Source organism: Pleurodeles waltl, chromosome 4_1 (genome assembly GCF_031143425.1).
Source record: "Pleurodeles waltl isolate 20211129_DDA chromosome 4_1, aPleWal1.hap1.20221129, whole genome shotgun sequence".
Lineage (NCBI taxonomy): Eukaryota > Metazoa > Chordata > Amphibia > Caudata > Salamandridae > Pleurodeles > Pleurodeles waltl.
The window spans coordinates 585,570,899-585,586,087 of record NC_090442.1 but is presented as its reverse complement, the minus strand read 5'-3'; the positions used below and the strand labels follow the sequence as shown (position 1 = coordinate 585,586,087).

Sequence of the window (15,189 nt, the reverse complement as noted above, 5' to 3'; positions counted from 1 at the left end):
CAAGAAACTCATTTTGCTCCATTGAAGCTCAGGAAGACCTATGCTCCTTTCAAACAGCCCCTCTGTAAAGCTCCTGTACTTAGGCATCTGACAATCGGGCAACAATTGACTAGGGCAATGGATCTACCCATCAAAATGCATCTGTCCATTAGGTCTCAGTTGCAGCATGCGTAAAGGCCTAGGGGTCTTAGTTATAAGCAGCCCTATAAAATGTTTACATGTCAGTTACAGCCATAATAATGTGGTAGGAAGCAAACAACGTTCAGGCAGCTAAAGAGACATACATTCCCTACAACTGATCCTACTAGTCATAGGCAAAGCACGGCCTGGGACTGTGAATACAGAAACACAATACATTTTAAATCATGGAGTGGCAACTAAATGGGCAAGTCCTTTTCTTTTTTTACGCTACCCACATGCTGCACAACAATAAAATACACAATTGCTCCTTCCTTGAGATACTAACACAAAGGGGCCCTTTGTGAAACGCAGCACATACAAGATGTGCACATTTCCTTTTTCTAAATGCGTGTCTAAAGCAATACATTTTATAATGATCCTCTTAAAAAGCTTAATCATTGCTTGTATATTTTCTAATATGACACAGTGGGAACCAATTTAGGGAAAGATCAAATTAAATCGTTATTTTATCATTATCAAAACACATATCAAGCAACATGAGTTCTCTACAAAAATGTTTTAATTTAACAATCTGTTGCTATCATTTCCATAACACAGCCATTGCCAGGAGAAGACAATCACGTATCATCGGTCTTTTGGAGGATTCGTTTTTATACGTCTTCGTCGATACCTAGGGAAAAAGATAGAAAAATGTAATGAAACCCACTTCACCAACCCAAGCAACTCAACCTAATGACCCCCGTCCCCTTTGGCCTACAACCACATTCCTGTAGACTGCAATGTTGGTGTTTGAAGCTTTTTCCATGCATAAAAACAATAGAAATTCAAACAGGGAAGGCGCTCTCTCGTACACGAACAACGCAGGTCAAATGGGCACAATTGCTGATCTAAATGAACACAAATTAAGTATTTGCAAGGGCATGGGCCAGACAAACAATGTGTCGCAATATACGCAAAGGCAAGTTTGCACACAATCCCTTCCTCATTTTGGCTGCACAATGTCAAAAATAGCGAAGATGGGGAGCCCAGCAGACATCCTGTCTTAAAAGCAGCACAGGCACATCACCCCCCCAAATTATCATAATTTATCTCCTTGATCTAAAACAAGCAGCTCAAGAGGAATTGGCTCATGAAGCAGAACGGGGTTTCTAGAGGAGAGCAGACAGACATTACACCACTACTTCATATATTAAATATACTCATCCACAAGTGGCATGACTATGCAGTTCTTCGGACACAGTAACCTTCATTGGCTAGCAGTGGGTGAGAAATCTGACATAAGATTTCTCAAAGACATACCTGGCACATGATGATTATGCCTATTACTGTTAAATAGAAATAAGGGCACTATGACCTGCATCATTTTATTAAAAATTGGCAATGTGTCTTCCGTGGAATGAAAAATATTACTCTAATTCCATCGCATATACTGAGCAGAGAATGTAATGCTCATGATGCAGCAAGATATAAGTTAATGTGTGCCACTCGTTGCTAGTGGGCACTGCAAGCACTTATTTCTGCCCCCAGGGGCTTTTCGTACATTCCCATGCCACACCAACACTTATTTTTATAGGAGTAGTACTCAATTCCATTGGTGTGGCTGTGGAGCGAGTGGAAGGAATCATTGATTTTATTGAGGAAGCTTTGAAAACCTCTGTAACGAGGATGCTCAGTCCCATTCAGACAACTGCACTCATTGACACTGATGTGTAAATCAGATGGAAGGGCACGTTTCTGTGAAACTCTTGATCTCCAACGAAAACGGGAGGGATGACTAGCACCAATTTCAACTAATCCTTTGGTACTTTACAAGGGAGTTCAACGCTTGCCCTAATTATGTCAAATTCCTTTGACCCCATTCTTTTCTAACTGGTCACAAGTTGTAGCAGAGCCAATCAAAATTTTCTGTCCACATCCCAGCAGATAAGATCTGGAAGGTGTAATAGGGCGTCCGCCACATTTCACAGCTAGGACACTAGTATGTGGATGGGTCTCTAGAGGAAGACATTAGGACTCAAAGAATGGGTACACACAGGCAAGCAGAGACCTCCTCCCCTCAGACAGAAGTTTCTCCAAGACAACAGACATAAAAGACTCCTCTTTTAGAGGGCGCTGGAAAGTAGCTGGAAGTGGGCGTGAGTGAGAAGGGAGAAGAACGTGCTGCCAAACAGGATGCCCAGGTGTGGAATACAGAGGATAGTGTGATAAAGAGAAGATAGCAAAACCACCTCAGATGAAACGTTCTTTCCAGAGTCGCATTCTTTTCAGAGACCCTGACCATAATCGCTGCAGAGAGGTGACATTGACGCAGTGACACAAGCTCACATCCCACCCAGCAAGTCACAGGCAGGACCTAGGTGCTGAGAGGTCTTGGCACAGAGTCTCCCAAAGCTGTGATGCAAGGTCCAGGTCATAACTTAAGGAAAGTATTGGCAGTGTGGTGGTTGCACAATGAAGCACAGGGAAACAGGGTAGGGGGTAGGCTGGACCCTGGAAGCATTGAAGATCAGGAGAAAACCTGAGAGTGGATGGTTAAATGCTATGGCCATGCAAGTTGTGGTTTCTACTTCCATCTCCTTCCTTGGGCACCAACAACGCGGGTACCAGGACAGTTGCTAGCCATCAATTCCTGAACCCAGATTCTCCTACAAAAAAACACGTCTTAAAAGCCCAATGCACGAGGTTTGATTATTCCTCTGTTTTTCCCAAAACGAAGCAGATCCTATAAGCTGTTCACACCGTGTTGGAAGGCAGCCTAGGGAAGTACTCAGGACTACAATTCCAACTTATTTAGGATTTCAAATAAATTGAGAACTATTTAAGAGAAAATTCCCGACACCTGGCCTGAGGCAGAACAAATTATGGCCTAACTCTTAGTACCATCTCGCATTTTTGAGCTTCTTTCTCATTATAGAAGGGTAGGATGAAAGAAGTAGCCTCTCAGAGGCATTTTAATGCACAAGCACAATGGCAAATCGTGCAGGGCCCTCACTTTTCAAGAGACTCCTAGTAAAGTGTTCTCTATAGTCAGCAGTCTTGCAAAACTGTGTGTATAAAACCCAGGGGCCTGATGTACAAAACACTGGCTTCATATACTTGTCACAAATTCCAAACCAACCCAAGTTCTATACGTTGGTTTGCAAAATTCCCATTTGGAGTGGGTTCCAATCCAACCTACCTCATGAATATTAATGATGTAGTTTGTAGGCTGCCTGCTGGGGCAGCTGACCACCATATCTGTGATCACATTTACATAAAGTAAACTTTTTATTTGAATGGAAGTCCATGTTCCTTAAAGGAAGCAGGTCCATGTTAAAAAAAAATAAAAAATAAAAATATGTAAACGTTTTTTTCAGAGCTGGTGATGATCCCCAGGATTTACAAAGGGAAATGGGTCAAAATGTCACAGCTCTGGAGTTGCACATTTTCAATGTTTGCACAATATTGATACACTTCTAAATAACTAACTGTAAAAGACATCTAAAAGTTACATCTTCAAAACAGCAATTCTTCGTGGACTGGAAACCAGATTAAGAACGCAGTAACAATTTACTGGTTCGCACAGCAGGGTTTGTTCACATTAAAAATACTTTTTCGGTTGCCAACAGTACAAATTACTGTTTGTAACTGTGAAAAAGTTTTGCACAACTGGTCCCAGATTCTTTTTTATTTTTACAGTTGGGCATGCTTGATTCACAGAAGTTCAGTGTGCATCGCTGACCTTGACCTCTTCACTATGTTTAGCTCAATTCTCTATCACTCTCAGCCCTCGCTTTACCTCATCACTCACTACCTCACCTCTTTCTACCACACCTCTGAACTAATGACAACTGCTGTATGAGCTAGAACTCAGAGAAATACAAGCTCACTACTACTGGAAGTTGCTAAATTCCAATCTGCCTCCCTGAGAAAACAGTCAAAACAGTAAACAACTTAATGCACATTTAGTTAAACACTTCCTGTATCGAAGTCACACTGCATTATGTACAAGCCATGATGGACACACTTTTATGATAAAACACAGGTAACTAAAGATATTCCTCTCTGTAAAGAAATGCCTCTTTTCGTTTGGTCACCAACAAGGTTTTGGACTGATGCTATTGGTTTTTCCCTTGAGAGTGCACTGAGGACTACTAACCAGACCTCAGAGCCAGTGCCTTGACCCTAAAATGTGTATGGTTTATTGGCTTATATAAGATAACCATAAAGTTAAGTTACTTGTAAGTTCCTAGTATGCGGTACCCACAGCCTGTAAGTTAGAGGGTCATCCCAGGGACTGCAGCACTGGATATGCCACCCTGGATGTGACAAACATTGCAGACTGGAAAGGCATTTTTTTTTTTCTAATAAACACATTTTAATTGTTTTGAAAGAGAAAGAGAAGTGCAGAGCAGAAGGCACAGACAGTATAGGGAATTTCAGTTTCAACCCACCATCGACAATAACATCTGACAGTAATCCGGACCAGGAGTCAAACATCAAATCAGATCTTGTTACAACATTCAGAGTTGTGTTCTCACCCTGTTCTATGGCAGCAAATCCACCCATCGTCCCCATATTCTCCCAAATTTCCGGGGGCAAACCCTGGATTCGAATACCAGTTTTTCTTGGTTTGCGCACCAGTCAACACCCCTTCTCCACTTTCGGAGTGACGGACCTTCGGAGGAGTTCCAGGCAGCAGTGATGTCTCTTTTGGTGACCAACATGGCTGAGGCAGCCAGGGCGCGCTTCGCCCGTGATCCTCCAATTTCCTCCATCACCCCTAACAAGACTAACTTTGCGGACCTTCGTACCTCCTATCCCAGGGCCATTCTCATTTCTTGGATCGCTTTGCCCCAATATGCCTGTATCACCTGACAAGTCCAAACCCTCTAGAAGAAATCTGCAGGTTCACTTGAACATCGCGGGCATTGGGCAGAGGAGCAGAGACCCGCCCGGTGCAACCTGGACGGTGTCAGATATGCTCCGTGTAAGTAATAGAATTGCACTGTGCAAAGTCCAACCAACACCGCCAGTACCCTGGGTGCCATCATAGCCTTGCTCCATTCCGCTTCCTCGAGGGCCCCCACCCATGACTCCCACCTGGTTCCAACTGAGCCCAGGTCACTGGGAGCGTTGTTAATTAACATTTTATAGATTTGGGAGATGCCTTTCCCGCCCAGGTTCCCCATAAGTAGTTTGGCCTCAAGTGGGTTAAATTACAGCAAAGGGCCTGTGGCAGTCAAGTGGACCCTCAGGGCATGTCTAAGCTGGAGGTATCTGAAGAACTGTGTCTGAGCTTGTTGAAAGTCTGCTTGTAGTTCCTGAAATGAATTCATAGCCTCCCCTCTCCACACGTCTCCCACCAATGAAATGCCCAGCAGGTCCCATTCTGCAAACCCTTCCAGCGCTGCAGTCGCGCTCAACCACTTCCCCCTCCACAGCGGGGTCTGATGGGTGACAACGGTGTTCCAGCGGGTATGTCTCAATGCGGTGCGCCACGCTGAGAAAACCACCCTGGTTATCTCTTCCATGTCTTGGGGGAGGGGTGCTCCGTATAGCATATCGAGGATACGTGGGAAGCCCAGGATCTCCAACTCTACCCGATAGGCCGGGTAGCCCCATCCCCGGTGAACCAATCATGGATCACCATTAACTGGGTGGCTAGATAATACAGATAGGGATCCGAGGTACCCAGGCCCCCGTCATATACCCTTCTTCGGCAGTGTTGTGCTGCTACTCGATGCCTGGCACCCTTCCAGAGAAACAGCCCTGTAGCGCTTTCAAGAGCTCTAAACCAGGATCGAGGGATTGGGAGGGGAAAGTTCTGAAGTATATATAGAAGTCTTGGCAGGATCATCATCTTATATAGGGCCACTCGGCCCATCACATTTAGTGGTAAAGTCTGCCATCTCTGTAGGTCCATCCTGACGCATGCCAACAACGGTGACAGGTTTCTGGCCCATGTCAGTTCAGGTAGGAGGGACACCCAGATGCCCAAATATTTAAAACTGAGCCTGCGCAGAGGTATTGTGTCCTGCCAGTCAAAACAGTCAAGCGAACTAGCCAGTGGGACCAGTATCAATTTGGTACGGTTCATGTCAAGTCCTGACACCTGTTCATAGTGTCGTAAAAAGCAGAGACTTCGTGGGCCTGTTGTACTGGGCTCTTCCATGTATAAGATGACGTCGTCAGCGTATAGGGCTATCCTGTCCTCTCGGGAGTGACCCCACTTCCAGCCACGATATACTGGGTCTGTCCTGATCATTTGGGCCAGAGGCTCAATGGCCAGGGTAAACAGAAGGGGGGATAAAGGGCATCCTTGCCGCGTGCCCCAATAAACCTAAAAAATTGAGGACAAGGCTGCGTTGACCTGTACGCAGGCTGTAGGGTTGGTGTATAATGCTTGGACCAGACGACGAAACCTCGGCCCCAAGCCTGTGCGCCGGAGCACTAAAAAGAGAAACACCCAGTCGACTGAGTTAAAGGCTTTTTCAAAGTCGATGAATAAAAGGGCAAGGTCTCGGGGCAGCCGGCGACGTTCAACCAGAGCCACATGTAACCGACGGATGCAGTGTTGAGTACTGCGGGTTGCCATGAACCCACATTCGTCTGGGTGGATTAGCTGCCGAGGATAGCGGCAAAGATTTTTACCTCGGTGTTGATCAGCGACATCGGCCTATAGTCCGCACAGTGCAGCGAAGGGATTGGGTTTTAGGAAGCACTACAATAGTGGCGGCATCCAACTCTCGGGGGAAGGATCCGCCACTTTCCACTTCCGCAAAGAGTTTTAACAATTATGCCGTTAAGTCTTCCTTGAGCGCTTTGTAGTATTCCAAGGGGAACCCGTCGGGACCCAGCGTTTTCCCCGTACCTAGTGCAGAGATGGCTGCCCCAATTTCCTTTGCGTTAATAGGTTCATCCAAGATCCGCACCTCAACAGTGGGCAGTCGCGGGAGGGGAACCTCGTCCAATAATCGGCAGGCCTGACCCAGATCAATCATTGCAGACGCTCAATATAATGTTTGGTAGTATTTTTGGTAGTATCTGGCAAAGGCATTCGCTATTTCTAGGTGTCCCACAACGAGGTCCCCTTCCCCGTCATAAATTTCAGGGACAATCCTGGAAGTATGGTGGCGGGACACCAGCCAAAACAGCATCTTTCCCGTTTTGTCCCCCCACCCGTAGAACTTTGCAGTGGTAGCCCTCCACAGGTGCTTTGCAGCTTCTAGGGATTGATCTCGGATTTCCTCACCGATTAGGACAAGTTGTCGCGTCACCCCTTTACTTGGGCTTGCTGCGCTTTCATTCTCCAGACATAGCGCCCGGAACTCCAGCTGTTCAATACGCTGGGTTTGTGTGCGTTCCTGGTCCCGTATCAGGTTTTTAGCCGTACCCCACCGCACTGCCTTACCTGCCGCCCATAGAATGCCCGCGGAGGCTACTGACCCTTCATTCAGTTCAAAGTATTCTCGCTGTGCCTGCTGCAGCTGCTCAGTATAGTTCTTGTCTCGGAGGTACCATGCGTTTAGCCGCCACATGGGACTGAGACCCAGCGGGGCCCACGACGAACCGAAGCGGGGCATGGTTAGAGTCTCCCCTAGCTGCAGTCCGTACTCGGGAGTAGCACCAGGTCAATTCTGGATTGCGAGCCATGGGCCGCTGAGGTATGGGTGAACTGTCGCCGTCTTGGGTGCCATACCCGCCAAGCATCACAAAGCCCCGTCACAGAGAACCATCCAGTGATTCCCGCCGCTGTTGCGTGTCTATATACGGAGAGCGGACCGGCTACATCCAAGGCCAGGTCCGGGGTTGAGTTAAAGTCTCCTCCCAACACAGACAGCCCAGGGGGCAGGTCTAGAAGCAGCTTGGTGAGGTCCTCGAGGGTTTTACGTACCAATGAGGGAGGAACATAGACACTGATCATGTTGATCGTGGACCCTTCAACTTTCCCAGTGATGGCCACATAGCGTCCCTGTCGGTCCCGCCATACCTGGATGTTTGTCATGGGAAATGTACGGTGTAGTAGTATGGCCACCCCGCGATCCGCGCGTAAACCCAGCATGATACACCCTATCAAAACCCCTGCGGGTCAAGAAGGGGCAGTTATCGCCCAGGAGATGTGTCTCCTGCAGCAGGAGTACCTCAGGTCGATATCAGTGTATAAAGGCAAAGACTGCGGTACGCTTAATCTTGTCTAGGAGACCATTACCATACCACGAGATAACCTGTGTCTGATTCATGGGGGCGGGTGTCTTTGATAATTCCCATAGCGATTACCAAAGCTCTCCATTACTGGGCCTGGGGACCACGGAAAACCCTTGTCTTGCCCCCTTCGCCGCGGAACATGCGCCCCTACTGTGTCGATTAAGTCTCTGCGCTTCCTGCTCTGTGCATTGATTAATAAACACAAACATTTCAATAGAACAGAAACAATAACATCAGCCTTTGAAACCAGGCCTAAACTCCCTTGCCCCCCAACTCCCACCCCACCCCATACTTACCCCCAGAAGCATCTGTCACCCATATATATATATCACCTCACTTTCGGAACTTGTGGGGCGAACCGTCAACTGATAGGGCAGTGGTGGGCCCCTCCATAATGTCTGATCAAGTACAGAAACACAGTAAACGGTAATTAGTTGAAATTGGCATATTTTTCATCCCAGCAGTCTGCCTTATTTTCAGAGTTATTTCTCATTTGTGAAGTCACAGCACCGGACTGCGGGACAAATCTGTGTCATCCAGGGACCCCGACCGGGTCTGCGGCACACCCTGCGGCCCAGGGCCCCCCTGGGCGCCCCCAGAGTCCTCTAATGGTCGTGGGCTCTGCGGCTCCACTTGGCGGGTCTCCGAAGGAGAGTCCGAACAGGATCCACGCCGCACACTGCGCCGCCACGAGGAATGGCGTCGGTCGGGCTGTTGCCCTCTCTGATGGTTTGATAGCGCTTCTCGCAGCGGTTTTGACCTGTCTCTGTACGGACCAAGAGTGCAGTTCCGATGTGCGAGTAGTCAGTGCGGAGACCTGAGCCTTGAGAGCGGTCACATCATCTTCCACTTTGGAGATCCTGGATTCGGCCTCTGTAATTCGAGCCATGGCATTGCAGAGATCTTGCCGGCCCAGGGCCACGTCCACCCTAACCTCTCCTATCTTGGATTCAGTGGCCACCTGGGATGCCTGGAGGATCGCCGCCAGGTCACCGGACGTTGTCTGCGGTTCGCCGTCCCGGGGCACGGTCGTCCGTCCGGGTCCCAGTTGCGCTGTGGTGAATTGTTCCATGCGTGTTTGTGCTGCCGCCTGCCGCGCCAACTTATCTTTGCCCATGGCGTTAATCTCAGTCCCAGCCCCACGGGAGCTTCAGCGGCAGGGCCAGCAGTGCCGTCCGGCCGGGCCCCTGCACACGAGTTCAGGGCCAAGGGTGTTCCTTTCTGGGGCCCAGGTCTGCCACGCAGTCCCACACTCCGCGGGTCAACAGAGCAGTCTTGAGGGCCTAGGAGATCGCAGTCTTTCGTCAGCCAGCCAGTTTTCTTTTCCAGTGGCTGGCTTTCCCCAGGAATCGCCTCAGGTCCCGCCGGCGCTCCAGACCACGTCACCGGGTGGCTCCGATTCCCAAGTTCACATTCGGATGGGGTCAGCTTTTGCAGTCCAGCAATGTGCCGCCACCCAGGACCGGGCGCCTCAATCCAGTGAGGGAGAGAGAGGGGAAGAACACGAGAGGGCCCTCCTCCCAGCTGCCAACGCGGGTCCTCAGTTCCGACACCCCGGTGGCCGACCCAACTAACGGCTCACCTCCGATCAGTCCCTGCTGCGTTTCAGCTGCCAGTGGCGATGCGCATCTTCCCTCGTCGCGGCAGGCACACTGGCGCGCACAGGCCTCCGCAGCACCCCAGGCCTCCTCACGTTGTGCACCGCAGGCGCCCACTCGCCGCCCGGAGTTCAGGGCCCGGGCATTCAATCCGCCTGCGGTCGGGTGAGAGACCGGAGAGATCTCTTCTCCCCTCCGCTCTCCGCTGCTCTAGGGGGGAGGGGCAGTAGGGCCGCAGATCCCAGCTCGTCTTCAGCTGGTCCCCGCCGCAATCAGGTTTCCAGCAGCGAGGCGTGCCGCTCCCCGCCGAACCGAAACGTTGCGGCAGGGCACACAGGCGCACCCAAGCCGCTACGGCGTCCCGGACCCTCGGCAGTCCGCACCGCGGCGCTCACCTGCTGCCCGCCATCTGGGCCGCGGGCAGCCGCGGCGGCCAACTCGCCCGTGATCGCACCGGAAGGTCGGGGAATTCTCCTTCTTATCCCCGGGAGGGCAGCAGGGCCCCGGATATCAGACTGTGATGTCGATGAGGGCGGATTGTGTTTCTAACAGGAGGCAGATGACGGAGGGGTCCGGAGCACTATGAAAGTGCGACCGCCATCTTGACACCTTGGCCACGCCCCCCTGGAAAGGCAGTTTTAAACTGCCATCTAAACTTTGCAATTTAAGGCAATTGCAATGCCCAATCCTTCATTTTTGATTTATGTTAGTCATCTCTAAAGTAGGGCTAACGAGCCCTAATACAGGGTGCTATATACTAGATAGTGGAACATGTACTTTTACATGTTCTAACAGCAGAACCCACTTTTGCTGTTTTCATGGCAGAAAAGAATAGTAGCCCCATTGGCGAGAGCAGAGTTACAAACTAACAAGTCAGCCTTGCTAAGTCCTGACTGGGGCTACTAAAGCTGATACTGTTATGCTGTGGTTCTTAACCTTTTGACTTCACTGGAACCCAAGGACCCCCACTGAATCACTACTGGAATTCGGAGACGCTGGCTATTTACTAGAAGCCTGGGACCTCAGCCTAAGTATTTTCGATAATTTGAACCACAAAACAATACACAAAAAATACCAAAACACGCATTCATCAAACAAATACACAAATGATTAAATATTATTTTTAATTCACAAACAAAACGAAAAAAAAACAATTTTATTGGGATGGATAACGTTTTTCTAAATTCAATTGAGGCCACTCATTATCCATACTACATTCTGTTTTGATACATTTGCACTGCTTCAATCAATTTGAAGATAGTAACTTGATGTTGACCCTATAATTTCAAATTATTTCATATATACAGAATGTTTTATAATTTAAAATTTAAAATGCTTTTTCTTTATCTATATACACTTTAATTATCACTCAATATTTCGTGGTCTAGGATGTTGATGGCCCCCTGAGGAGGATTTCCAGGCCTCAGGGGTCCCGCACCACAGGTTAAGAACCACTGCTGTAAGGTATCAAACAATTAGTACATTAATTAATGCCCAAGTTGAAATTAATGTACCTTGTTGCACTGTGCAACTTTCACAAAGTTCAAAGGGGAAGCGGCCTTTGAAGAGCAAAGAGTGAACACTTGGTCGAGGGGTTGCGCTAGTGGCACTCGCAAGAGCGCAGGGAAAATAGTTGTCTAACTTTTTTCAGGGAAGTGGAGACCTGCTTGGTAACCACAGCTCTACGTTGAGCTAGCGAGCTCTATACGTCGAGAGAAGGATTCTGCCATCTTGAGAGTGGGCAGAATAGAGACATCTGGGGTAGCTAGCTGACACTTCATAGAAAATTGTCCTCAAGCTGGAGGGAACCTAGTTGCCCATTGGATACCAACCACATCCTGCCCTGAGGGCATTTTCTGGGCATAAAAACTAATTACTTACCTTCTGTAACAATATATCTTGTAGAGACATGTTATAGTTGCAGATTCTTTACCCAGGCGCCAGACTGGATCCTGATATTTTTCTTCGAGCAGTACCCCTGCACGCTGTCAGGCGGCGGTCAACTCCACAGGCGTTGTCAGCGTTGTTGTCACTGTGATGACAGTGTGGTCATTTGTAGGCGCCACTCTGGTGCACTGACGTCAGTTTCTTTTCACGACTTTCAACGCCAGTAGTGCAGAGCCATGAAGAACACTGAGAATGGTGCCCCAAACTCAAAGGGAAGTTCCTGTCCCTAGAAATCAGTTTGCACAGCGGGGAGGATGGGTTAGTCGGTAAGGAATCTGCAACTAGAATATGTCTCTACCAGATATATCGTTAACCGAAGGTAAGTAACTTGTACATCTGATAGTGGCTTCTAGTTGCCGATTCCTTACCCTAGAATAGATATCCGAGTAATACCATCCCCGGTGGTGGGCTGCAAACTAAGATCACACCAAAAAGCCTTGCAGGACAGAACTAGCCGTCTCTGGTGACCTGACTATCCAGGCAGGAATGTATAGTGAACGTGTGCAGGTATGCCCACGTCGATGCCTGGCAGATATCCAGAGCTGGAACTGCGCATGCTAACTTTGCGGTAGCAGCAGTTGTTCTGGTTGAATAAGCTCGCAAATGCTTAGGGGGTTGCTTTTTCACTGAAACGTAGCACATCATGACGTAGAGGACTACCCATCACAAGATGGTCTTTTTCTGCTCCGCCTTTTCCTTTCTTCACACTCACATAACCCACAAAGAGTTGATTGGCCACCCGGGTATCTTTGGTAGGATTGAGGTAGAACGCCAATGCTCTTTTTGGATCCAGATGGCGGAGTCTCTCCTCCTATTGAGAGGGATGTGGGGGGGTGTAAAAACTAGGCAAGGTGATTGATTGGCCTACATGAAAAGTTGACACTACTTTGGGAAGAAAGGAAGCCTTGGTACGGAGTACCACTTTGTCAGGATTGACAGTTAGAAATGGTGGCTTCGAAGAGAGGGCCTGAAGCTCACTTACTCTGTGAGTAGAGGTGATGGCAATCAAGAAGGCAGTTTAAAGAGTCATAAGCTACAGGGGACAGTTGTGGAGCAGCTCAAAAGGAGCACACATGAGATATGTGAGGACCAAATTCAAATCCTACTGCAGCATTATGAACGGGATAGGAGGGAACATGTGGGTAAGTCGTTTAAGAAACCTCCCAACAATGGGAGATTTGAACAGAGAAGAATGGTCTGGCAGCCTTAAAAAGGCAGAAATGGCAGACAAATATCCCTTGAGTGTGCCCAGAGCACAGCTCTGCTGGCAAGAGAGAGAATGAAGAGGAGAACCTCCAAGAGAGGTGTAGAAAGGGGATCAACAGATTTGTTGATACACCATGCCACAAATTTGTTCTAACAGCAGACGTGAACCGTTTTGGTGGAAGGATGCCTGGCTGCCAAGATAACATTACAGACTTCAGGCAGAAGGTCGAAAGCGGTCAACTGCCGCCGCTCAATCTCCACGCAAGGAGGCGGAGACTAGATAGGTTTGGGTGAAGGACCATCCCCTGCGGCTGCGATGGAAGATTCTCCCGAAAAGGCAGTCTAATCGGAGGATCGATAGCCATGCTCAATTGCTCAGCATACCAGACTCTTCGTACCCAGTCAGGAGCCACCAGGATTACATGGTCCAGTGTCAACACCAGAGCATTATGCGCTCTATTGGCGACTAGAATGCAAAAACCCAGCACTCAAAACACCGTAATTTATGCATTTTTCTGATATGTTGTGGCTTAACCTTTTGCATTGCAGGGTTCAATCCTGAAGACTGATTTTGAATATGCTTACAAATACTGTTCCTTTGCAATGTATTGTTGCAGGTTTTAAAAGTGTGTTAGGGTGTGGCCCTTTCCAGGGTCTTCCAGAGACTTTCCCTGCAGCATGCCTGGGCGTGGTTGTGGGCTGGGCCAAGACTCTATAAAAGAAGAGCCAGCCCAAATCCCAGTGCTCAATATTCAGAGGTCCCGGTGCAGAACAGCAGCTATTTCCAGAGTTCCTGTCCCGGTGGCCTATTTGATTTTCCAGTCCTCTGCTTTTAATGCTTCATTGGTGAATCTTGTTCTTGGGCGGTAAGACGGTAGTTGGGTTTATTCCCAACACTGTTTATTTTCAGAACTATCGTATTCTAGGGTCTAATTATTTATTTGATTAACATACTGCTTTGAGCTCAGAAAAAGTGCACTTAAGTGTTTTGTAGTGTTTACATGGGAGTTTGGGAATCGGCAAGATGCGCAATTCGTTTTGTGAAAGTTTGGAACTTGTGTTTCATTGTGCCCTGTAATTTTTTAGCATATACATAAACGCTTACGAATCGGCAAGAGGCGCGATTCGTTTTATGAAGCTTTAGAACTTGTGTTTCATTACGCGCTACTATTTTTAACATGTACATGGACGTTTACGAATCGGCAAGACGCGCGATTCGTTTTATGAAGCTTTAAAACTTGTGTTTCATTACGCGCTACCATCTATTGACATTTACATGGAGTCTACGAATCGGCAAGATGTGCGATTCGATTCAAGATAATTTTAAAGCTTGTTGTTTATTGTGCGCAACCATTTCTTGACATTTACATGAAGTTTTACGAATCAGAAAAACACACGATTCGTTTCATGATGATTTAAACCTTGTTCTTTATCACGCGCTACCATTCCTTGACATTTTGCATGGTGGCATTCGAGTCAGTAGGACGTGCGATTTTCTTCTCAAGTTTATTTTATGTTGTTCATTGTATACTACCATTCTAGGACATTTGGTTGGTGGCATTCGAGTTGACAAGTGTGTGATTTATTTCTTGAACTCATATAGTATTAAGTCATTGAAACACAATTCTTCCATAGTGTTTACTATATATAAATATATATACATAGATATATATCTATATATATCAGTAAAGAGTGTAATCTGTGTTGAAAACATTTCAAGAAAACACAAAATGTCAGAGCTTCTAAATATATTACTGTATGCTTCTATTACGCATGTTCTTTTTTCTGATTCATGCTTGAATAAGAAAGTGTTCATTTAATTTGTCTTGATTCCATTACAGGTATCCAACCATCTTGAAACCAAGTCATTTTAAACTTCATTCTTAGATTGCTCATGTTTTCAGTATGACTATGCTTAAAACCTTAGTCTGGTATTGATTTCACGTCATATTGTGTGTTCTAACCTCTTTTCTTACTATAGGTCTCCTTCCCAGCTGTTCCATTCCTAATCCCCTCTTCCCCTCTTGAACTCTCTCAGTCTCTGTGATTTATCTATCAGACTCTTGGAGCTGTTCAGTGGTGGACGTGTTGGGAACGTGCACAGACCCGA

At 47.5% G+C, this 15,189-nt stretch overlaps 1 protein-coding gene across 2 annotated transcripts in view; it reads right to left on the bottom strand.

The window, feature by feature from the left end:
• Nucleotides 1–682: 682 nt before the first annotated feature.
• MRPL42 (mitochondrial ribosomal protein L42) overlaps nucleotides 683–15,189 on the bottom strand; it is a 159,810-nt gene continuing 145,303 nt past the window's right edge. For both annotated transcript variants that reach the window (XM_069228966.1, XM_069228967.1), the window contains one exon: nucleotides 683–811. In XM_069228966.1, the coding sequence (XP_069085067.1) occupies nucleotides 766–811 (46 nt within the window). In that variant the 3' untranslated portion in view covers nucleotides 683–765. The remainder of the gene's footprint in view (nucleotides 812–15,189) is intronic.